Below are 24797 nucleotides of genomic sequence, written 5' to 3'. Positions count from 1 at the left end.
TCTCTTTTCATTGCCACATCGTCTTAAAGGCCCGTTGCAGCATCTTTAGGGCCACCATGAATGGCCCCCCTGTCTATCTGTCGGAAATGCTAGCAATCTCCGCTGATTTTATTACACCAAAAGCCAGGACATTGCAGCTCTGGTGATGAAGAATTGCACCAGAATGACACCAGGAAACATCCTTTCTGTCTACGCACCCAGGATCTCGAACAGCAGTCATGTTCCTTCAGTTCTGCTACAGCCCTCCTCCAATTCAGGAAAGAGATAGACTTGGCTCTTAAAAAAACATTGCATCCCGAATGTTCCTTTCCCTTCACTAACTACAAAAGCCACAGTCTTTCCACTTTGTAAATGATATGTGAATCATACTTTTTAGGTCTCGCGCCTAGCGATACACTGCGCAGCAGCGTTCGCCCAGCGAGGGTCCTTTTGGCAGAGTTTTGTGAATGGACCTGTAAATTCCACACGCTAGTGCGTATGAGTTTCAATTTGCGGCCTGCTATTGGCCTTTCACTGCTTGCTGTTTTGTAAAATAGACACCAATAGGCCAGAGGCGGGCCCATAGCTCCACCCCTGGCCTATTGGTGTCTATTAAGTGCATTTCCTGCCATATGGTTTCAGTTATCGTGCCCAGACACGGGCGCGATAATTGAAAGCATATGGGCGCGCGCGCACCACTCGTGGCTTTGTTGTTCACAAAGGCGATAGCTTTCAGTTTTGCGGTCGCCTTTCTCCTCCCTCCCCACTCCCCTTTGGTCCCCTCCCAGCCACCACAGTAGCACCACTCACCAGGAATCCGCAGGGGACGGCTGGCAGGCAGGTCCTAGTAGGTCAGCAAGGTGAAGAAGCACAAGCGGCACTGAGGCAGCGCGGCACGTGCTCCAGCCGCGCGCCTGCCACGTGATCCAGAAGGTAAGCGTGGCGAAAACTGCTTTCTGCTAAACTTTGCCTCGTGCTCTGGCCCTTGCTCAATGCTCTATTTTTAGCCCTTCTCCGTGACCCTACGCGGGCGTCCGTGCCAGTCTGGGACGGCGGGCTCCATGAAGGCCGTTGGAGCCTGCCGCAGTCCGGGAGTCTCCTGTTCGGTGCCCCGAGGACCCAGCAATGTGTTGGCACAGGTAAGGGGGTGCTTCGCCTCGGTGCTGCTGCGGGCGGGCTGGGCTTCTTGGGCCGTGGCCCTCTGACGTCCCCTGCGCTCCCTCCCGCTCCCTCCTCCACCGCCAGGCCTCGGAGCCAGCAGCCCGGGCTTCACATGGAAGAAAGGGGCCAGCTGCTTGCGGGGGTAATGGTTTGTGACCTCGCTCGCCCTGATTCAGCGAGAAAGGCTTGGGAGGGAGGACTCGCTTCGCGGCCTTTCCCTGTGTCATGGTGGCAGTCCGTGCAGAGGGCAGCATGGCCGTCTGCCAGCGTGCAGCGCCAGCGGGGCCACCCAGCTGCCTGGACTTGCGATGCTTGGATGTGGCATCCTGTGTGAATGCTATCTGGGTCCCCGGGTATTAGTTACCGGCGGAAGTGCCCAGCGTGTCGACAGTCTGGCCGCGCACCTGTGGAGGCTAATGAATTTACTTTGTGTCTCTCCTGGTGAAGTGGTGCTCCTGCTGTCTGTGCACAACCCCAGAGGGGCACGCTGGTACTGACGCAGCACAGCCTGTCGATACTATAAGAGTTCACCCCATTGAGTGGGTTACAGATGCGTTATCTGATTTAGTTACAAAGGACCCTAGATGTTTGGGGATTTGTGTAGCAAATGATAACCAATGTTTTCAATGTAAATGACTCCTGGAAGGAAGGGCCTGTTCATTGACACTACTGTTACTATACCGGTCTAAGATGGCATTGGGTGCAATAACTTTTTAACGACCTATTCAGGGCAACCATTGTGTAGGGGTGATTGGATTTCAGATACTGACGTAGATGTAGTGTGTGGACATAGGAAGGTAAATATAGGAAACAATAGTATAGAGTAAGGGCAGCTCTGGTGTACTCGCAGGTGACAAGCCTCTCCTATGTCCTCTCCAACACGCTTGTAACTATCTAGAGCAGTGTGGGGTTGATGCCGCCTGCCACGAGTGTTGTGCTCAGAGCCAGTCTTTGCTAAGATAGCGCCCTGGGCGTGGGCAGAGAGAAATTTGGCGCCCGTGCTGATTGAACTGAATTAAATGAGGCTGCAGGGGGTCTCTTTTGTGGTCACTGGACAGTCCCTGGATGAGCAGGGAATGCCCCTGAACACAAACCTCCCCAGACCTCCTCCAGCTCAACTCATTCACCCTAGCTGAGCAGCCTCTCTCAGATGATGGCTTTGTTTGTGCCAGCTGAGGTCAGAGGGTGAAGGGAGGGCAAGGAAGGGGGCTAGAGGATGTGAAAAACATCGCCCGCCGTGTGATAATGAAGGACAAAAACTACTTTTAACTTGCATATCAGACAGAAACGGGCAGGCAAAGCTGGGGCAGGATGAGAAGGACCCTGCTGTTGGCATAACCTTAATGCAAACAGCTCTATGTAGCCCTAAAAAAATTGGTGCCCTGGGTCCAGCTTGCCCATGCTAAAGGCCGGCCCTGGACTTGGTCAGTCTATACATTTGACCTAGAGTTTGTGCTGTCATTCAAGAATGGTTGCTGAACAGAAACTCGGTGGCCCCTTGTCGGATCATATGTATTCTGCAGTTAAACATAGTTTAAAAGACACCTGAAGCTAAATAAACTGCCAATACAGTACCTTCAGGGCATTTCAAAACCAAGAAAAAATTTGCAAATTGACCAACCAGTACTTAAGGTGTGCTTTTTATTGGCTTGCCACAAGCTGCTCTTAAGGCTACAAAAGCAAGTGTTTATGGATGGAAATGCCACAGAGCATGCTCAAAGCAACAAAATTACATTTGACAATGGGCAAAAAACAAATTTTTCGTATAGGAAGCCCACTTGACACCATCCAAATGTTTACATTTGTGGTGCAAAAGAATTACTGAACCCGTTAAGTCATTTCTTCATAAATGGCCTGGACAGAAAGTAGCTGGTTGCACCAGGCTACAGTCAAATGCTGGGAACACGATTGCATGCGTTTCTGGTTGCCTTACGGGCTATAAATGTTTCTGCTTCATGGCCAGGCCACGGAATGTAAGGAAGCAGTTTCTGCCCACTTGCAGTGCAGTATTCAAACATCAGCCACTCTCTGCAGGCAAAATCCAGCATAGTGTTGGTCTTGAAGTAAGCCTTGCATCTCTGCTGGCGAGAGTGGATTCTAAGACCTCAGTCATGAAAAGTAAGGACCTGTATTGGACATTCGAATACTTTGAGATTGATCCTCTATAAAGCTCGGTCTTGTCCATATCTTCACTTTTTATAAGAGCATGTCTAGCTCTCTTGCTGAGAGGTAAAGAGGAAGTAGTTGAGCCCTAACTCTGGTTACCACTGTAGAACCAGGCCCGAACAATCCATATTTGTTACAGGGCAATTTTGAGGTGCTTGCGAAGTTTAGCAGCATTTCCACATGTAATTTGAGTCTAAGCGCAATTTTTGCAATAACTTTGACTTGGAGACCAGTTGAGTGTATAACTACTGCTCACTGTATAGCATGTTCTGATTGCAATGCTATGTCGACAGGCAGAAGTGGCAGACAGAATGCTACAAACACAGCCCATATTAAGACTTGTGACTGGAGTCTTCCTGGAGTTAGCTAATGACCCACCAACTTTGCACTGCAGATACAAAGCAATGAACAGAGGTTGCAGCAGTGAGGTCATGAGCCCAGGAGTGGTGAGCGAAACTAACCGCCGGTAAAATGGCAGTTCCCCAGTGTGGAGGGTGGAGCGGTGGTGTGAGGAATCAGCAGGGCCGGTGATTAGCAGGTGAGGAATGGCCGCTTGGACGTCAGCCCCCGCCATGTGCACTGCAGCAGACGGCAGAGCCACGGGGGCAAAGACAGCAGGGAGACCCGGGGTCGTGCAGCCCCCGTCGTGGGGCCAGTGCAGTAAGGCTGACCGAGAGAGGCAGAGCAGGAGAGCCCCGGCTGCGAGAGCGTTATGACCAGGCCCCGCGGTGTGGTATGCATGCACCCAACCCTGCCGCAGGAGCCCCCATTGGCAGCGCCACTCACCGGGGGTCAGGCAGCAGGAAGGCCCCAGCGGGTCGCTGTAATTCTAGTGAAGCGGGCGGTGGGAGAAGCGGGGGTAACGTCTCCACGGCATCGTGAGGCGGACTCTGGCCGCGCGTCCTCAAATAGACCCAGTAGGCCCGGGCAGCCACCAGCGGGAGGAAGGTGCCTATAAGGCCTCCATCTCAGTGGGGGAGAAGTGTGTACTGCATGTCATGAACGGCGCTGTCATGTACCAGATTGACAGTGTTGTGAAGGCTTGCAGTGAATTCCTTGTCGGGCAGCTGGACCCCACCAACACCATTCTCGTTGGAGAAGCCTGATGTAAACACTCTCCTGGGTTCACACCTGACTCCAGAGTCTGAAGCACCAGACCCTGTCCCACCTCCACCACGGTTCAACACAATTTCCGGTTTCTCGTCTCACTCCTTGGTATTTAACACAATCCCCTGTTGTACAATCACAATCCACAATATAATACACCCTCCCTTGCTGCAGCACCTTGCATCTCACTCCACAGAATAAAGCACTGTCTCCTCCTGGCCCACCAACCATGTTACTCCGCAGTATTAAACACCGTCTCCTCCTGTACAACCTGAATCCACTGTACAAAACACCATCCCCTGCTGCGCCACCTCCTACCTCCCTCTGTGTTTTACACAGTAGTCTACTGCTTTCCCATCCCACTCTAAAGTATTAAACACCACCCCCTGCTGTACACTGCACAGTGTAAAACACCCTCCTCTGCTGCACCACCTCCATCCACAGTCTAAACACCATGTCTAGGGTTCCATCTCACTGCACAGTAGACTAGTGCAACCGGCGCACAACCCACCGGTGTGTTCATTTCTAAGTCATCGGGTGGTACACTCAGTGCCCACTCTCAAGGCACCAAGAGGTGCCAGTTTTCCCGGGTGTCAACACCCAGCACATGAGAAGACAGCTGGGTGAGGAGGACCCGATGCCAGCTCAGCTGGTCCAAGAGGCAGGGTCTACTCTGGCACCGGTGCACCTTAATACCCCTGCACGCAGGCTCCGAGCCCTCATCATTCAATTAAAATCCGGCCGTCGCCAGCGCTTCAGTAGTAGTTGTGCTGTCAGCGCCCTGGCACGGGCACAGGTGGCAGCAGTAACAAGAAATGTGATTTCCCCTCTGGGCACGGAATCAGAGCAAGGGCGCTGTCCAAATAACTCTGCCCGTAAACGCACACGGGAAACGCAAAATGTATAATACTATCTATCAGAAACAGATATATAGCGCTATTGTGGGTTCTGTTGAGGGTTTTCACGTATGCAGGAAGTGTGGCACCTTAACTGGTAACGGTAAGTCTTAAGTGAAAAGCAACAGTAATTGAACTGTGCTACAAGGTCAGAGGAGACCCCAAAACCTCTGCAGAGAGTGGCAAAGGCCCACTCAGTAATGCAACAAAAGTCCTGTGCTCACGTTATGTAAGGTATATATCAATGTCGTAAATAGGCGAAGACCAATTTGTAAAAATGAAACCAGGAAGACACAAACGAATGATTCTTTCTCAAAATTGGACCTTCCTTTCTGGAAGGGTAACATCAAAGAAAACAACCAGCCGACACGTGTTTCGTCATGCGGGCGAGGCGCCCGTGACTCTTTAGGGCTGAAAATTGGGTGAAGGTCCTTGTAGCCGGTGATAATTCCGACCCGGCGTGGAGGGTATGGTCAAAGTAACAGCAGGAGTGTGTCAGTGTAGACCGGCCCGGCCCCCTGTGTCTACACTGACACACTCCTGCTGTTACTTTGTTAGATATATAGCGCTATGTCCGATAATATTAGCCGCAGACGCTAGTTCACGGCTGTGGCAGCAGTCTCAGAGTACATATGAACTGTCACATTGATGCCGAGGGGGCGGGGGTGTAAAGACCTCACTAACTACGAAACTAAGAAAAGTTTCCAAATCCAGGTTTCCAGCTAGTCTGCTTTGTGTGATCCTGGCCCAATCGCAATAGTTCTTTTTACCTGCCATTTTGGGAGTGTGTAGAAAGGACGGACGCCTCCAGAGAGCGGGTTTGGAAACCTGGACATTCATAACAACCATTTACAATGCAATAGGTCTCGCATTATTAATGTTTGAGCTATTGGCACTGTAAATGACAATGCCTTTTATTCATTTGCATCGGTGCGTAAACAAGCACTTTGTACTTGTAGTCAATGCTTATGAGAAGCAAGGCTGGCAGTCTCTTTTACTGCCAGCCTTGCTCATCGTAAGCAAGGACTATACGTTCAAAGTGCGTGTTTATGCACCGATTGCAGGTTTTTAAAACAAATGAATAAAAGGTATTGTCATTTACAATGCCAATAGCTCAAACTTTAATAATGCGAGACTTATTGCATTGTAAATGCTTGTTGCTACTGACAGCGGGCAGCCCTTCATTGCACACAAGCCTCATCCATGTTTGTTTGGCAACTGGTGAGATTGGTAGGGTTATAATAGGCCTGGGAGAGCAAATCGTAAGTCACTGGTCAAGGCCTTTTGATGTGCAGCCTGGGTTTGCGTTGGGTTCTTTGACTGGATTTTGTCTGTCGCTGCTTTTAAAGGCTGTTAATGCTGCTGCTCTACACCGCAAATTGTGGCTCTACCTGGACACTTGGCTTTGAGCTTGTTGTAGTTTTGCTATGAGATCAGTTGTGTCTATTTTAGATCTGGCCTGTCTAGCTTAGTTCTGTATATGCTAGCCCTGGGAAGCCCTGTTTGGGCAGCCATGCGCTTTATCATACCTCAATGTGGTGCCACCGTATGTCTCATGATTTCAGCTCCCTTCACACAGTCACCTGATGAGAAGCCGAAATCACACGGTGGCTGTGAAAACTACCTGAAAACATCATTAAGCAGTGGATTTTCAGGTTGTTTTCGGAGACAGTAAGCAGCCTATGTCTATTAAAAGGTGAGGTGTAAAATTCCCCTAGGACATCAGTGACGCCCTCAGTCACTCTTCTTTGGGGAGAGATCGTGGTGGGCTCGGCGAGGGGCAGAGTGCCTCTTGAGTAGCTCTCGGCACGTGGCCCGCCCCCTCCATACACGATGAAATTCATTTGTAAGTTGGCTGGTATGCTTTATAAACCCAAATAATAAATAATATAAAGAGTTTCGTTTGATATGCCAATGCAGGACATGCTCTTTTGAATTCCATTGAAGTATGAAGATGAACTGTATTCCAAAGCATGGTAGATTAAAAATTAATGCAGTTGATCCCTGTGTTTGCTAGACAAGTGTGAACTATGTTGAATGTATCCACTTTTTTCTTTTACTTTGTATAATGACGGCTATCGGCAGCATGAAATTAATAAGCACAGTCATAGACACTTTGTTGCCATGATTTATGATTGGTTCAACTCAGACTGCAAAGTTATCTTCATAAAGAAACATGTATGCTTCAGTCACTCTTTTTCTCTGTGGGTGAGGATGGGAGTATCGGTGTACATCTGGAAATAAAGGTGTTGCTATTCAGTTGCATTGGCCACAGGGTACGTGTACGTTTTGAACAATAATGGTAAAAGGGAGCTGCCCTTTAGTACTCGTACACCTGATTATAACTACGATCCTGAAGAAATGATTTTTTCAAGTACAGCTGCTGGCATTCTGGTCTTTTCTTTGTTTCTTAATCAGAATTCCGAGCTCTGCCGCGCTTTAGGCTACAGAGAGGCAAAGGTCAATTGGAGTTTCATGTTTTTGTCATCTAAATGAATGAGAGGATCATGTATTGCCAGTTCTGTTTGTGTTCAACCAGATTGAAAACTGTGAAGAATCTTAGCGTTTCATGCACTCCTGTAATTGTCTAGTCTCTCCCTTTGTAAGATTTTGCAGGACTACTAGAAACTTGAGATTGGCTGATAGTTGGCATCAGTGGATCAGTGCAGGACCTTTCAAGAGAGTGGTGATAACTGCTTACTACACCTTGGCAGAAATGTCTTCCTTTGGTAAAATCTTTACAAGGTCGCTGATGTATGAGGGAAAAACTCTTGGTTCTGCTTGGCAAGACTATTTTTCGTACCATTTATCAGTTGCTTTCTTCGAATTTTTCTGTGCATTTATCTTTTTAAGGCCACCCATATTGAGTTTTTAGGTACACAAGGGAAGACACCTCCTCTGACTTTTGAATTTCATTCATCTTCTGGTTCTATCCAGGCTATCCTAGACGTCTGTTAGGATTCAGGCCCATTCATTTGATCCGTCACCTGCGTCTAATTGAGTTGGGTGTTGTTGCTAAGCTATGAGTTACAATTGCTATGAGTAAGTGGAATGCAATCGGCAGATGATCTGAGAAAAGTTGGGCTTGCACTTCTTTGTTAAATAGTTTAGGTTTTACAAGTGACTTGTAGGGCCATAATTTAATTCTTTGAGCTCGAAGTTATTTCCCCCACACCCATTAGTTTCGCCACGGAAGGATACTCTTGTTTTCACAAATAGATTGAAGCTCTCTGTCATCAGTTTTCTGGACGAAGGTTTATCACTGAAATGTTTGCTGGAAAGGTAAATCCAAAAATGAAGTGTCCAGAAGTCGAATAGCACACTGCTGTAGGGAATGGGGAGCGTTGCTTAATTGAGCAATACATTTGACTTGTGTGTGCTGTTTATCTGTACACTAGGGGCATGTTGGATTGTCATAACATTAAAAACGATTTGAACTTATCCAGCCCTTCCCGTTTTTACCCGTGATGTTGCAGCTTTGTGTTGCTTGTTCATGAGTTTAATTGCTAGAATCAATGACTGGCTTTGTGCTGGTGATCAAAGGGGATGGAATTATTTAAACACTTGACTCCATAACTAGGAAGACCTTTAGCTCGCAATACCGAGCACAAATACCCAAATACTTTTTGTTCGAAGGGGAGTGGTTTGTCAATGAACCAGATGTGGCTTACCAAGCAGGAAGCGAGTCGAGTAAGGTTGGTAGGGGTATCCCTCATGCTCAAAATAAAAGGGGTAGTGGTGAGAAAAATAATGCATAATAACTTGAGGGAAGGACTTCTTGGTATTGGGTGTTGAGTTAATGTTTGTGGACTCTTCACATAAATCTAGAGATTACACTTTGGTGAAGCTCCTATTCTGTTCTAGTTGCAGTTGGTTATGTTTTCAAAATCTGGTGACCACTACTAGTTGAGAAGGAGCTTTGCCAGTGAATGATTTGTTCAACCGTTCTTGTGCAAGATCATATCCTTATTCACTCAAGCAAGCACAGGGCGTTCCTACTTTAAAATAGGAGGTGAAAGCTCGCACCTAATTGCACAAATGGATTATCATTGTATTTCGTATTCCTTTCTCAAATCTGTAGTCTGTATTTGGTACATATATCGAAAAATATCTGACTACTGTTAAGGTATTTTTACAATAGCTGCTTTTTGCTGCAAAAAAGTAAAATCATTTTTAACGTGCCGGTAAGCACAAAATCCCAAGTTTAGCCACTAAACACAAATGTAGTAGAATTTCCTTCCACACATCCATACTAAACAAATCGCGTTTATAATGCAATTGTAAAATTTTGCTAGAGTAAGTGGGCTGCATGCCAAAGTTGTTTTTAAGTAAAAAATGCTTGCTTTGTTTCTATCGATAAATTAAATGCAGTATTATTCATGGCAGATGACTTGGTATGCTAATTATCTTATTTCCATTTAGATTTCTTGAACAATGTACTTTGACTTTAAATAGATCTGGCACTCTGAACAGGAACAAAAAAGTAATTGAAGCATGAACATGTGTATGTAAAAGTAAAGCCACATCCGCATCTTTTCAGAACCTGAAAGTCTTCTGGACTACTAAGCTTGTATTGATCTTTAATTAAGCTGTAATTATGAAGAAAAAAAGGGATGTGCAGAAATAATTCACCTAAATAACCCGTCCAATAAAGTCCATCAGGTATTGGCTTGTTTTCAGTTTGAGTCTGATAATTGTAAGTAATTTTTAAAGAAGAACTCTGACATATAGAATTGTAGTGGATGTAGACCCTTGTTGCTAAGGAGATATATATATATGTGTATGTGTGTGTGTGTGTGTGTGTGTGTATGTGTGTGTGTGTGTGTATATATATATATATATGTGTATATATATATATATATGTATGTATGTATATATATATATATATATATATATATATATATGTGTGTATGTATGTAATACATGGACCAGTAAAGGCTCCTATTGGCGAAAAACCTGTTGGGGTGGAGTAAAACCTAACCGGATTCCCCATAATAAATTAGACTGTTCTAAAGAGATTGATTGAAAGGACTACCGAAATCTGAAGCCCCAATTCAGTTGACTGACAATGGCTCTGCAAAACAGCGTGGTAGATGGTTTGACATGATGCTGCAAGATCCAACATAACCAGGTCACTGATACTGCTGCCATCAGAAGCCATTAACAAATCATAAAGATTTGTGCATGACTTAGTGCAGTTTTGTTTCTCAATGCCTTCAAAAACTAGCACAATATTTTTCCAGAAAGTTATTGGACTGCAGATAGTGGCTGTTAATTTCTGGCATTAGCCTTCAAGACCTTGATAGCAAATGGGTGTAATGAAGTAGGCCAAACATTTGTGAGGATCTAATGATCGTATCTGAAAGAAAACAGGGCTTTTTATTTTGCAGATGTCCCCCCTCTTTTTGCTCCCATTTGGGCTATTAGATGCTTTTTTTGACTCCGACAGTGCACTGCTTCCTGCTAACCAGGCACCAGTGCTAGTGCTATCTCCCTAAAACTGTATGTGTAAATTGGTAGTCCCAATTGACAAGTACTTTACACCCCTTATAAGTCCCTAGTAAATGCTACCAGTGGTACCCAGGACTTGGGTGGTAAAGATGCCCCCAGGGCTTGCAGCATTGCCACTCTCTGTGGCCCAAGTAAACTACTGACAGCAGGTCTGTCGTTGCAGACTGCAGGAGTGGTGAAACTGTTCTAATTCAACTTTTACCTCCCCATGTGTGGCAATTCAATACACTATCTGCTATGTGCAAGTCACCCCTAAATAAGGCATCCTAAAGCCAGGAGGAAGGTTGCCTTCTATCAAAGGTGTGAACATGCAAGTGAGAGCTTATGACTCTATAGTTCCCTTTACCATTAAAGGACACTGTAAGTGATAGACTTTCAATAGTATAACATGAGTGGCACCCGAGCAAACCCATGTTGGCAGCTCCATTTTGACACCGCCTAAATAGGACGTGTTTGGTATCAAGCAACATGCCTACTGGCTCCCAACTTCTCTGTTCTCTGGCTGGCAAGTCCACGTTTCCCAAGTTTACTGCCGTCAAGGTAGAATTCTGTCCTCCTGTCTGGCATTGTGATCACTTTCAAGAGTCAGGAACAAAGGTTTCGGCAGGAAGGAGGTCACGCTTCCCTCCTTGCAAGCAGGCTAGTAAAGTGGCACAACAAGGCGGTGAGCTTCAAAGGCAGCGTCTCCTCTGATATACATCAGGGCTGACACTCCGAAGAGGAAACGGGCCTCCCCCTGCACCCGGCATATTTGCACCCGGACAGGCAGTAAATAAGTTAGTCAAGGGCTTGTACACCCCCAGAAGGCTAGCTACACCTCCAGAGTGAGCAGCCTGGTCTGTACACTACAATTCAATTTCTGCCATTTTTAGGAGTTGCGGAATAGAGGTGTTTGGCTAGAAAAGGTGACCTACATCCCCAGATGTAGTCCCCTCTGGGGCAGAATAGCTGCAGGAACTAGCACCCCATTTGCTAGTTGCACTAACACCCCTTAATCTAGGATTTTAGGGATGCCCCTGACACCAGAAGAGGACTGAAGAGACTTGTGTCAGCGACAAGAGGACTTTCACTAAGCAAAAGAGGAATACCCTGCACCTGTGGCAACAGTACTGGAACTGCCTGATAGTCCTAGGCTATCTCTCGGTTCCCCCAGACAGGGACCCCTTATGGAAGCTTGAAGCGCCTTCAGGCTCCCCTAGACCTGTGGCACTAGTCCCCGGCAAACAGCAAGTAGATCAACGCTCTGGATCTGAAGAAGTGCTGGTCGTCGTGCCCTCCAAGAGAGCTCCCAAATCCAATTGGTCTGTTGCATTGTGGACTCTGTAGTCCTTCCTACCTCGAAGTTAGACAGCTACCACGTTCCCCAGGAGCACCAGATGTTCAAAGTTACTTTCTGCTCTCATTCAGCACCTGGGACTGCCAGGACAACTCCTGTGGCTCCCATTCAGCACCAGGGACCGGCAGGACAACGCTGCACCCAGGCTCTACGGGCCAGGTAAAATTGAACTGACTGTTGTGGCTTGTCCTGTGATACTCTTTTCCTTTACCCGGCGGACAATGTTGCCCTGTGAAGCCAAACGCCGGTAGGGCTTCAAAGACTGCTAGATGCAGTACACATCCACTGCTGTGCAAACAAGTTGAAAATTTAACTTAAAAAAAAATCGTGATTTTTGGTCAGATAAAGAAAAAACACCACCACTGGCATCTTAACTGCCACCACCTGACCTTCACTAACAAGTATAAATACTTGGGATGCTAGTTAGATTGCAAGGGAGGGCCACCTACTACATTTAAACTCATTCAAGCCTAAATTGACATCCTTACAATTTACCCTCCGAACAATGTTTAAAAGCACTAAAAAGTTCTCTTTTGAAACATTGCTGAAAATGGTCTCTGCCAAACTTGTCCCAACACTGGCATACAGGTCAGAGGCATTCCCAGGGAAATTGGGGGCCTTCTTGAACAACTCACAGAGCAAAGTCTTCAGAACTCTATTCAAATGACCGCTTAACACCTCGCCAGCCAGATTAGGATGGAATGTTCACTAAGTGACCAACTGATCATGCAGAAGGCTTATATAATAAAGTCCCTGTAATCCGCACATGTAGCTGAGCAAGGATCACTGAAAAATCTCATTTGGTTTGAAGTATAATGTGCCAACAGCTCACGCCAACCAAATGTTTGGGCACATGCTCTCTCTGAAGCATTGGAGATAACTTGCATGGCGGAGCTGTGGATCCTGAAACTACAGCATTAACTCATCATACTTTTAATTGGCAACGAAAATTGGCAACTCCTGTTTTCTTTTCTTGAGTTTGAAAAGTATAGGATGGTGTTGGAGATTTGCAAAAGAGGTATTGTGGAGGGTATGAGAGTAGAAAGGGTGAGTAAGTGGCTGGTGTACGTGTGTACAGTACCGTGATATAGAATAAATAGGTGGCTATGACAAGAACACATGGGTGAGCAAGAGTGAATGATCTAGAATCAGAGTTTCAGGGGATATCCCTCCATAAGCACAGAATGTTCACTCACTAAGAACGTGACGTTTACTTCTAAAAAACTGCTGTCTATAGAGAGTGGACTGAAGTTTTCAAAGAAGATACAGTGTAAGGTATTTTCTACACTGGCATCAGTTGTGGATTCTGGGCCAATCACCATTTAGAGCACAATATATCTGCTAACAGCTTGCCTGAGAAGGAACAAGGATTGCCCATATGAGATACTGAATGACTAAAGGTGGCTACGAATGCCAAGAAACACCATTCACAAGATGGAAGCTATCATTCAGGGTCAGTTTGCACTTTACAAATGTGTTGCTACTCCTTTCAGATCTCGGTAACAGCCAGGTCACGGTTTTGAGATTACACTTTTGGTTGCAAGTCGTATTCAGTGTGTCAGTTATTTGTAAATGACACCCAGTTTATACTCTTTGGCCTAACAGGGTGTTTTTTTAAGTTTTTTTGTATATTGCAACACACAGTTTTGAGGTCGCCAAACCTGGGAGTTTGTGAATTGCAGGCTTTTCCGCTGCAAAATAGTTTGGTACCTAAGCAACTTACAGTTCTATAGATAAAACACAATACTACAATTCACTGCACTTGAACTAAGTGGAGGTATCATTCTTGGCAATGTTCCAGCTTTGGTGAGCACTCGAAATTAAATTTTTCATATGAATGATTTTTGTTCTGTAATAGTTTCTTCTTTGTACTACTCTTTTTGAAAACAGATTTTATTGTCAAATTGCACATATGTTGCGGGCCCTGCAACCCAAGGACAATCGCCATAGCAAAGTTACACAAGCAAGGAAGCAATTGACCTTTTTAGCTGCTTTGTACTACTCTTAACTCTTCTTTTCTCTTTGCAACTTTGAAATCATAACTAGAACCTAGTGCATTTGTGACACTGCATGCACTATACTGTATAAGTGAAAATTCCAGGTATCTGCAACTGGCATGCATGCAGGTGACTGATCTCACTTCATCGAATCAGACACATATTCTTTACCCTAAACATTTTAATGTCTTGAATTTTATTTTGTTTTAGCATTGCTCATCGGCTATTTGGCAGGATTGTAGTGGTTCCAGATAACCCAAAAAATCAGTAAGATTTTCTAAGACAAATTTTGACTCTAAAACCCACTAAACATTCTCGACTTCGAACATTATCATTGTCCCTCTTTTTGGCTAGCATCATTGTTTTTGTCACGTTACAGGGACGATGGTCACAACGCTTAAGCGCAATTTTCGTCTTCTTAACCCTGTTCAGGTTTTTATTAGGTAGCACTATTAAGACACTGAAAAGGCTATTTTGTTTTAATTACATTTTTAACCATTTCAGATTCATGACGATGTTTTAAGTATGATGTTCTGATCAGTTTCAGTGTATATTATGGCACTGTTTCCAATTGATTATCATTGTTACTTAGAAATGTATTTTGTCTTCCAGGTGTTGGGAAATCATGCTTATTGTTACAGTTTACAGACAAGCGGTTTCAGCCAGTCCACGATCTTACGATTGGTAAGTTTCTTGGTTGTCCATTCAGTTCACTATTTTTTTGTTAATAGCCAATATCCGTTGTGTATTAATACACTACACACATCTAGTCATGTTGCAATTATTTAATTGAATAAAATCTTCCTATTAGACTTATCATGTGAACGTGCATATAAAATATACAACAGAGGAAAGAAAGGCAACTGCAGAGGCATTGTTCAACTTAATATAACTATTGCTGTATAGATCAACAACAAAGCTCCAACGCTATACATGGTTCCGCCTCAATGTTTGTCTGCTCTCAGACTATGGTACACCCGTCGTAAGGACCACATTCAATGGATTTACCCATGCACAAGAATGACTAAACTCGGGGTATAAGAGCACAATCGCACCAGTCCTCCAACACTAATCAAACCGAAGTGTTAGCCGCTCAACGGAACACACACAAAATATATATTAAATGCATCCTGTCCCAGCTTCAAAGCTGTATTGTAGCACAAAACTTGTATAGGCCTATGGGGTTAGAAAAAAGGCGTGTCCATATACCCATCCTGCTCCACCTGGTCATTACCAAGTGCTCATCCTGCTTTATCTGATAGAGAAGTTCAAGAAGAAAGAAAGACTGACTTGCCACTGCACCTGGTATCCACAGACTGTGGCAGAGCTTTAACACCATAAACAGTAAAATCTTGTAGACTAATCTTGATTCAGACACCAGAGCAACAGTTTTGAACATATACATGAACAACCCATCTCAAGGCAGGAATGGTCTGAACGGTGAGATCTGAGAGGTATAAATGTGGCATAACACAAGGTTGTTTGGTAGCACTTGGCTGTCACTGCCTATTTCATGATTACCTCTACGAAGCCATAGCTAAAGTAGCTAGGGTGTCCCAAAGATTTGGCAAGACAAAATCCCCATACTGCTATATACAGTTGACTCCATAATCTTGGCCACAACACAAAAAGCAACAAGAGCTGACCTAAGACTGCAGAGAAGTATTTTGCACAGAACGAACAGATTATCAAGTAGAACAAAACCACGTTGAGGACTTCATCAAAGAAAATTATTTAAGAACTAGAAATAGTTGGGCAGTAGCTCGTCTTGGATTCATCTAGGAAATAGAGAAAACGTTGTGGTTTGAAAATCTAAAGGAAGCAATTTTATGGCCCATGACAACACCCAGGGCCATCTGATGTTTTGCAAATCGACTGCGCCATAGCACTAACTTTCCTAGGCATTTCTATGAGTGTCAAAGTTGAAAGAATAATCGTTAAATAGATGTGAGGTATGTTCTCCTGGACCTGAGAGAGATCAAATGGGAATGGCCAAAAGAAAGAAAGATATGGAAACAAATAGCTCATGCATCCCAGAACTTAACCTGAACTACCCAACTGACTGACTAACATAAGCTATAAAAGCATTAAAGGCGCAGTACATAGTTACATATAGAAAAGACCCAGGATGCTCTGCGCAAACTCAGTGATTCCCTGTTAATAGATCATTTACTACGATGGCTCTGCGACCCCCTACGTGCTGATGCTAAGCTCCCAGGAAGGTTATCTGTTTTTCTGCAGACCCTGAAAAACCTTCAAGTGGCTGGAAAAAAAACATGGGGCTGAATTATGAGTGACAGATACACTTGTCAAATAGAGATGGAGTGAAGTGGGAGAGCATATTATTTATGGTTGTGCACTGCGCAAACTGTTGATACCGCTAAGGAATTCTGCCATCAGAAGAAGGTAAGAAACCATATTTATCTAACCATCAGATCACAATCCTTGCATCACAGAAACAATCCTATTTTTCCTACGAGAATCCTGGAAGATACCAACCATCCAAGGTGAAACCGTCCTCAAAGAAATAACAAAGTTGGGCGGCTAGAGTGAGGGGGGAGACAGACACCTACAATCTGATATTGAAGCTTCTAATTGAAAGGACAGTATTCAAATTAAGTACTCGTCGGTCCATATTGACCCTAATATGAGAGGGAGGGTTTAACTACCAAAGCAGCAAATACATTAATCTCTAGCGTGACCTTGACCTGGCTCCACCCCACACAATGTTACCTGTGCCTTTCACGAAGTGCCGAGGTGAAAAGACCGCCACTGTTTTAAAACCGATGTTTCATTGACCCTTTTTTGTTTCCAGTTTTGGTATTTTCCCTTTTTAGGTCTCGTGGCGTTAACCGCGCGTTATGCGCGGTCTCGCCAGAGACCTATAGTCAGCGACACAGCTTTCTAGGAGCGCGCTCTCTGTGGCCATCTCCTGTCTCCTGGGAAGCGCAAACACACACCCATGCGCAGACATACAGACACACACATGAGCGCCCATACACGCATGCACACATACAGAGACTTCCCCCCCGCACACATACACACACGCGCACATACACACACGCGCACATACACACACGCGCACATACACACACGCACACATACACGCGCACATACACGCGCACATACACGCGCACATACACACGCACACATACACACACACACACACACACACACACGCACCGAGACCCCCGCCCCCCCCCCCCCCCAGAAATGTGAGCACCAACCAAAAAGGTCTCCCATGCTCTAGCCGTCTTGTGCCCTGATGGCTCTCTCGCTCTGGGCCCCAACTGCTCCTCACCTGCCTCACCAGTTCTCCAAATTGTGTTCTACTCTCTGTAGCAGAGAGAGGTCAAAATGTCACCGCCGGCCGCTCGATGTCTAGCGCGGCTCACAGGACGCGAGCGGCTCATCGGTGCCCAACAGCTCCTGCATACAATTGTCGCGGTGGACAATGCTTTCTCGCTCAGCTGCGGCCCCGGCAGCAACCAGGAAAACCACGGAGGTATGGACCTGGGGCACTCTCTTTGCTAAGCAGAGTTAGCGGTCATCGTCAGGTCAGGGCTGGGGCCCGGGCACCTGCACAACTCCGGGTCCATGCCACACTCTGGGCACCAGCTCACAACGGCAGTCGCAGGTTGGGCCGCGCGCAACACTCCGATGTTGGGTGGCTGGGGCTCCGCGGTCCACTGCAGCTCCGGAGGTCGCAGATTGCAGCCCAAGGTATGTGGTGACCGGGACGACAGGTAGGATATCGCGGATTTAGGATTTACAGCAGGATTGTGTAGGATTACTACGGGGCTACGTGAGCCGGGCTAAGACACACCCCCCCATGCTGGTTGTCATTGCATGCGCACGTCTTGTTTTTCAAGCGATCGCGAAAGTGAAAGCGATCGCTTTGTCTGCCGTGCCTCCCGGGCTCGCTGCGAGAGGGAGCTGTGAATAATAACTGCCGGCAGCCCCGTGCTGAAGTGCATCATCAGAGCTGTGTGAATAATAACAGCTGTGAGCCCGTGCCTGAGGTGCATCATCAGAGCTGTGTGAATAATAACTGCGTCAGCCCAGTGCTGAGGTGCATCATCAGAGCTGTGTGAATAATAACTGCGTCAGCCCTGTGCTGAGGTGCATCATCAGAGCTGTGTGAATAATAACTGCGTCAGCCCCGTGCTGAGGTGCATCATCAGAGCTGTGTGAATAATAAGAGCTGTGAGCCTGTGCCTGAGGTGCATCATCAGAGCTGTGTGAATAACTGATGTGAGCCCGTGCCTGAGGTGCATCATCAGAGCTGTGTGAATAATTACTGCGTCAGCCCCGTGCGTGAGGTGCATCATCAGAGCTGTGTGAATAATAACAGCTGTGAGCAACACCATACTCTTGCACACACTCACTGCTCACCAATTCAAAGTTTGCTAAAAATTTTATGCAACGCATTGTCATACAAAATGCCAATAACTCAAACTTTAATGCTCCGAGACCTATTGCATTGTAAATGCTTGTTTGTATTCTTCATTAACGTTGCATTATACAAAAGGCAAAAGTATTAATGAAGAATTGAACACCTGGTTATGCTTAAACATTTATGCTATATTCCTTCAAAACCTGACTTTGTATTTAAGGGAACAGAAAATGACACTGATAACATGTATTGCCGCAGCCATTGCATGCATTCATTTAATTCCCTGTTGCCTCAGCCCAACAATACCAGGCTTTGGCATAGATTGTTCTTTCCTAAGATTCAGGCCTCTAGCCTTTCTGAAGCTGTGGACTGAGTTATACAGTTTCCAAACAGACACCAGATGCTGGCATGCAACTATACATAGAACTAACTGGCAGATTCTAACCTTTTGAACATATTTAACCATTCCCAATGCAGGGTGGTAGATAACTTGTGATGTCTTTAAATTAGCGTTCTTTCTTTATTTTCTGTTTCTTGTTTAAACCGTTTTTTCAGTTAGCAAATCTAGCAATGATTCTTCGTTCTCCTTTGTCCTACCAGATTTATATGGCCTTACGCACCACAGATGACATAAGTTATTATCATCAAGACTGTTACCTGTTGATGGTAAATACATTTATTTACCTCATCACACTTGAAGAGGTCTTGTAGGATTTCTGCCTATAGTGTTGTTCATGTGTCATATCTTAGTTTATTCAAGTAGGTTAAACCCACCTATGCCACTCTTTAGTTTCTACTACGTCATTCCCGTTTCCGAATTTTTAGGTGCAAGCTGTTTTGTGAGAGCTGCTGTACTTTTTCCACATTTGGTCTTGAACTCTTGCTGTGCAGGAGTGGAATTAAAACCCGACATTAAATGTCATTTATTTAATGCATTTGATGTTTTTCCATCAGTGAGCAACTTTTGGTTCTTGTTTGTCTTTGCAGTTAAGAGATGAGATGCACTGGCCTCAGAACAGATCTCCTTTAATTTGGATTACTATATTTTGTTAAATTAATTGACAATGAATGAATGAACTGTGATGGATGATGATACTTGTTAAGCGCATAGATGCATGACGCCTAGCAAGCCTAAGCAGAAACCTTTTCTGGGGGAGGTGGATGGATGACAACCTATCTTTCTGTGCTACAAAGATTGCCCAGGAGCAGTCAGAGGTAACTTTTCATTTGAGTCAAAAATCTTGTCATCATGTTTTGTGGAAGACAGCGTAAAGCTGACAAACAAGTTACATTTGATCTTCTCAGCCTGATCAGAGGCCACATTTGAGTTGGAGACCTTGTGGTCTTCATTTGCTATCTATTTGATTCTGCATCACAACAAACTATGTAAGCGTTCCTGTGGAGAAGGATTGGTTTCTGTAAAAGGCTGGTCTTCCAGAAGCATGCATGATTAACTGTGACTCTCTTGATGTCGCTAGCTTAAAAGTTATCTTCCAAACCATATCCATGCTAAACACGCAACCAGCTGAATGTATGGAAGTAAGCAAGCAAGCAGGCCGTACCTATCCAAATCTGACCTTTTAAACACTGGAAAAGTTAGCAAGTTATCTTTTAATTGTGGGCTTGCTCTTCAAGCTTGACTACGAATGCCCTTATCCTCATATCTAGTTCATAGGCAAACTAGCCTTTACGTTCTCCAGTCGATTTGGAGATACTGCTCTCTTGCTTTGTTTATGTGTCTGGTAGCTTCTGATTCATGCAGGCTTGGTTTTTGAGCTGCATACATTTGCAACACACGTACACGCCTGGAACCTGTCTAAGAAGATTTGAGAGCCGAGCCTTGCGTGCATGGCTTTTTATGTTCTACTCCTTAGGCACAGGTAACTTCCGTTTAACAGTCTGAACTCATGCTGTCACAACGCTCTTAAAGGACTGTGCCTCTATTAGTACTGCTTTTTCTCTAGATACTACAGGTTTTCTTCAGTTAATAGATGATAGTGATTCGACTCCCGCTCATCTGAACTCTGTATCACATTTTCCAAGCCTGCGAGCGTACAACCAGTTCCTCATGACTGTGCCTTTTCTGGTTTCTAACACTGCAAAGTTCTTCTTACAGGCAACCTTTACTGCACTTGCTACAGGGGATTGCAACTTCCTTTTGCTGGCCTACCACCTTTTGTTACACAGAGCTTAAACTGAGATCCTCATTATCTGGTTAACATGGGACGTTGCCTTTTACTGAGTGCATGATCCTAGTGAACCCGTGTATAGAAAACCTATTTCCACTAATTACTGTAAGCGTTTAGGTCTAACAACTCTTTCAATGAGCTGGGTGAGAGGAACTTTATCTAGGGTTTCCTAGTCTTATAATTAAGCATGATGGTCAGTATTTGATGCTATTTGAAATAAGCTGGTTCATGTTTGCATCACTGTACATTTGTCCTTCTGCCTAGACTAGTCTTGTTTTATGTACTTGATGAGAGAACTGCTAAAAAGTCTCTCTTCAATAGAACTGTGCTTGAAAGAGACAGTGATTTGCAACACGGGCACCCCACATTTCACCCCAAAAAACCCATGTTTTGGTATTGACAGCATTTAAAAATATTTGTATGGCCCAATTCTGTTAGTTCTCCTCATAGAGCATATACACCTGCTAGCATCTGGCTGGCGGTGTGAGCAATTTCAGCTATTAAAAAACAAAAACTCCCTTCTCCCGGTGATTTGTAGTTTATGTATTTTTCTCCATTCACCCTCAATGGTTCTCCAATTATGCAGTACTTGCCTCTACTGTTTGTTTCTAAATCCAATGTCCTAGGATTCGGCCTGTGCCCGCTGTTCTTTTGACTACCTCTGTACTTTGCTGATTGGTTATCCTGAGTACAGTTTGGACTTGCCAACCCTATCTTCTTGTACTAGGAATGGTGTGAATAGGGCCCTCTATATCTTCATCATAATCTAACTTTAGGTGCCATGCCATTAAAACTTTGTCCTTGCCCAATAATTCCCACATAAGGTATAGCCAGCACCAATGTTCTACTACCTTGCCTGTCCCCTCAATGCTGTGATGGTTTGCTTTGCTGCAAACAAGTAAGTCATCTTGCTTTCTGCAGGGGCATGTTTGTTTATTTGGAAGGTTTAGGATTATACATGCTTGGAATTTGGGGATTGCGGTGTCAAACATTGTGTCTTCATCTGCCCAAACCTCTCCATAGTACATTTGCAGCTTAGTGCACTGCCATATGAAGTGAAGTAATGTACCCGTTACCCCACAAAACATTCAGCGCTCTGCTGATTTTGAAAGTTTCCTTTTGTGCACCCTTGCTTGTGTGTAATCTAATATTAAGTTATTTTGCCAATGTTTTTCCACGCGTGATAAGAGTAGTTGTTACCCATGTTCTGTTATATATGACCTTCACCTCTGAGTTTGTAAGGGCGCAAACCTAGTTCCACTTCCCATCTCTCCTTGGCAGACGATTTGTCTTTCTGTTGAGTTTAAGTAAAAGGTTTTTTCTGTCGTAATCAAATATTTGAACAATGTGAATAGTCTACTGGCATGTGTCATGCATGACTTAATACCTTAATATGAAGGTATTTAATTCCAAGCGATCTTCCAAATATGTATGCTTAATACTAACCGGCTGCAAAACACCATTATTTTTCTGATTCTCTTCTGTTCCAATCAACTGTATACTGGATTAGTGCTGCTTGATAGATATAATAGTGCAGATAGTAATAGAGATAGTAGACAGGAGAGCCCTCGACCACTCAGTTCCTCTTGGTACGTGGTTTTGAATAGTTTCAGAGCAGCAGCAAATACCCACCTCAAAGTCACTAGAACAATGAAGACTAACGGAATATTAACGTACCGACTGTTTTATAATATTGATATCTGTTGCAACAGCCCTTTGCGGCTCTTGACTCTTGAGGTATCTGTGTCTATAGCTTTCATCTTGTTTCATTCAACCCTATGTACAGCGCTCCGATACCCCTGGGTCTTGTGCCCGCTTTATAAAACACTCTAAATACAAAAATTAAAAGTTGATTAGGTTGGGAACGCCTAATCCGACCTACTCAGTTGATTGAGTGTGCTTCCTCACCAGTCATGGCTTCTTAACCACCCATATAAAGCATTCTATTACTTTCTGTAGCTTGTGCATGTTTTAGGGTTGCAGTGGGAGGACTTGCATCACATATAGTATTCTAGGTAGGCGGGCCATCTTAAACCCTCCCATGCTCATGACGAGCTGAGCTCGTCATGAGCCACGGCGCTCCGGTGCTCATGACGAGCTCAGCTCGTCATGGCCTGTGGAACGCTCAGGTGCGGGGAGAATTCCCCTCCTGTGCTTAACATTCCATGGGAGCCAATGCACCTGTGACGAGCTCGGCTGCGCCGTGCCTCATGACGAGCTGAACTCGTCATGAGCATGCGGGTGCTGTGCGCGCCCCCCAGCACAGCGGGGGGAATAACCCCCGCAGCGAAGGGGTTAATTGTTGCCTGCCTACCGAGCCAAGAGAGGTCCCCCATATATCATGATTGTAAGCCTCTCTCTTCAACTCGGGAGATCTGAGTAGTTTTGGCAGCAGTTTGTCTGGCAACACTATTTCCATACCCAGTTATTGGATGTGATTCATGGTCACAAGCATTGAGAATTTAGTTAATATTTATTGTTAATCATTGAGTGCGGTGTTATTCAGTATTTTTGAGTTTTGCATATTTATTTTAAAGCCTCTGGCTGTTCTGAAGATGCGAAGCTCTTGTAGTAGGGTGGGAATTAATCAGAATGTCTGTGAGCTTTAGCAGGACATTGTCACTAGTTAATGCTATTTTATCATTTTTGTGCCAGTTTCCACTCCCTTTATATCTGCCTTGCCTCTCACTTTGTCTGCAAACATTTCATGTAGAGGTCAGAAAATAGTGGAGACAAAGAAAACCTTGCCTCCCGCCCCTCATTTTATCACTGATTTGTGATGACTTTACCAATTGGTTTTCAATAACCTCCTAGGACCAACTCTTTAAATTTAGGATCCATTCCCATTTTGTGCAGGATTCTTTCAAAGAAAGGCCAGTGCACTCTGTCAAAAACATTTTAACACTATGGCTATTTCCCAAGTTCTCGTGATACTATCTGTTACGTGGGGGTTCATTTAGTGTTCTGTCTGTATTCTCTTTCTGATACAAACCCAGTTTGGTGAGGGTTCATCATATTCGGGCCAGGACTTGTCCCGAAGATCCCTTTAAATAGCTTAGTATCAACTTTTAATAGAGAAACCGGCGTATTCAAGGCCCAATTTGTAGGGTCCTTTGCTGACTTGGCAAATACAGTTACTTCCTCACTAATCCTGTCAGTTAGTGTTCTTGTTTTGGCAAAAGAAGTAATGAGGCGTGTTAGTAACGGTGCAATGTACTGCCAGAATAATTTTCTAAATGGCAGTGTAGAGCTCCCAGGGACATTGGCTTTAACGATTTGCAGCCTGGTAATGCTCAATATCACAGTATGCAGATGTAGGAATATCTGCTGTACTATCTGATGCTTTAAGAGTGTTGGTGTTTCTGCCATATTGTGATATATCTTCAGTCGCCTCCCAAGGGGTGTCGTCGGCCATGTAGAGATTGCTGTAGAGTTCGCCAGACCTCTGTGTTATATCTTTATCAGCCCTTACTGTTACTCTGCTTTGTTGATTAAGACTGTGTCTTTGTTGAGCTTTGCTCTAAGTTTACAGGCCAGAATTTAACCCACTATCTTTATTCCTGTGTAATATATTTGTATTGCGAGCAGACTGGCACATGCTCTATCCAGAGATTTAAGCTTGACTCTGATAAGATGTGCTATATTTACTCTGCCCTTCTGTATTGTTCTATTTCTTCTAATTGCTTCATGTGCCTCTCCAGCTCCACTCCCTTCCCGCTTCTTCCCTTTTTGATCTTAGCAGTTATTGCTTTATGGGACCCGACTCCCCTACCCCCTTGCTTTAAATGTGTCCCACAGTATGGCAATGTTAATGTCATCTTGATCGTTTTCATGAATTCATTGTTGGATCACACCTTGTATGTCAGCCTTGTATCCGAAAGAAACAGGTTAGTGTTAGATTCCTTACCTTAGAATATCCCCAGGTATCAGACTGGATCCGGAAAGATTTTTCATCAGCAGTACCCTTGCGCTTCGGTAGGCGCCGTCTGCGGCTCCGCGTCAGTCGTCGGCGTCGTGATGGCTGGGTTGACGTCGTCTGAGTACTTAGACGCCCCCCTC

At 44.8% G+C, this 24797-nt stretch overlaps 1 protein-coding gene across 1 annotated transcript in view; it reads left to right on the top strand.

The window, feature by feature from the left end:
• The window catches only part of RAB2A (RAB2A, member RAS oncogene family), a 331511-nt gene that overhangs the window by 43565 nt on the left and 263149 nt on the right, over positions 1-24797 (top strand). Inside the window, exon 2 of the mRNA XM_078687265.1 lies at positions 14766-14837. Within this exon, the coding sequence (XP_078543391.1) occupies positions 14766-14837 (72 nt within the window). The remainder of the gene's footprint in view (positions 1-14765; positions 14838-24797) is intronic.

This window comes from Lissotriton helveticus, chromosome 4_1 (genome assembly GCF_964261635.1).
Source record: "Lissotriton helveticus chromosome 4_1, aLisHel1.1, whole genome shotgun sequence".
Taxonomy (NCBI): domain Eukaryota; kingdom Metazoa; phylum Chordata; class Amphibia; order Caudata; family Salamandridae; genus Lissotriton; species Lissotriton helveticus.
This window is presented reverse-complemented; position numbering and strand designations above follow the sequence as displayed.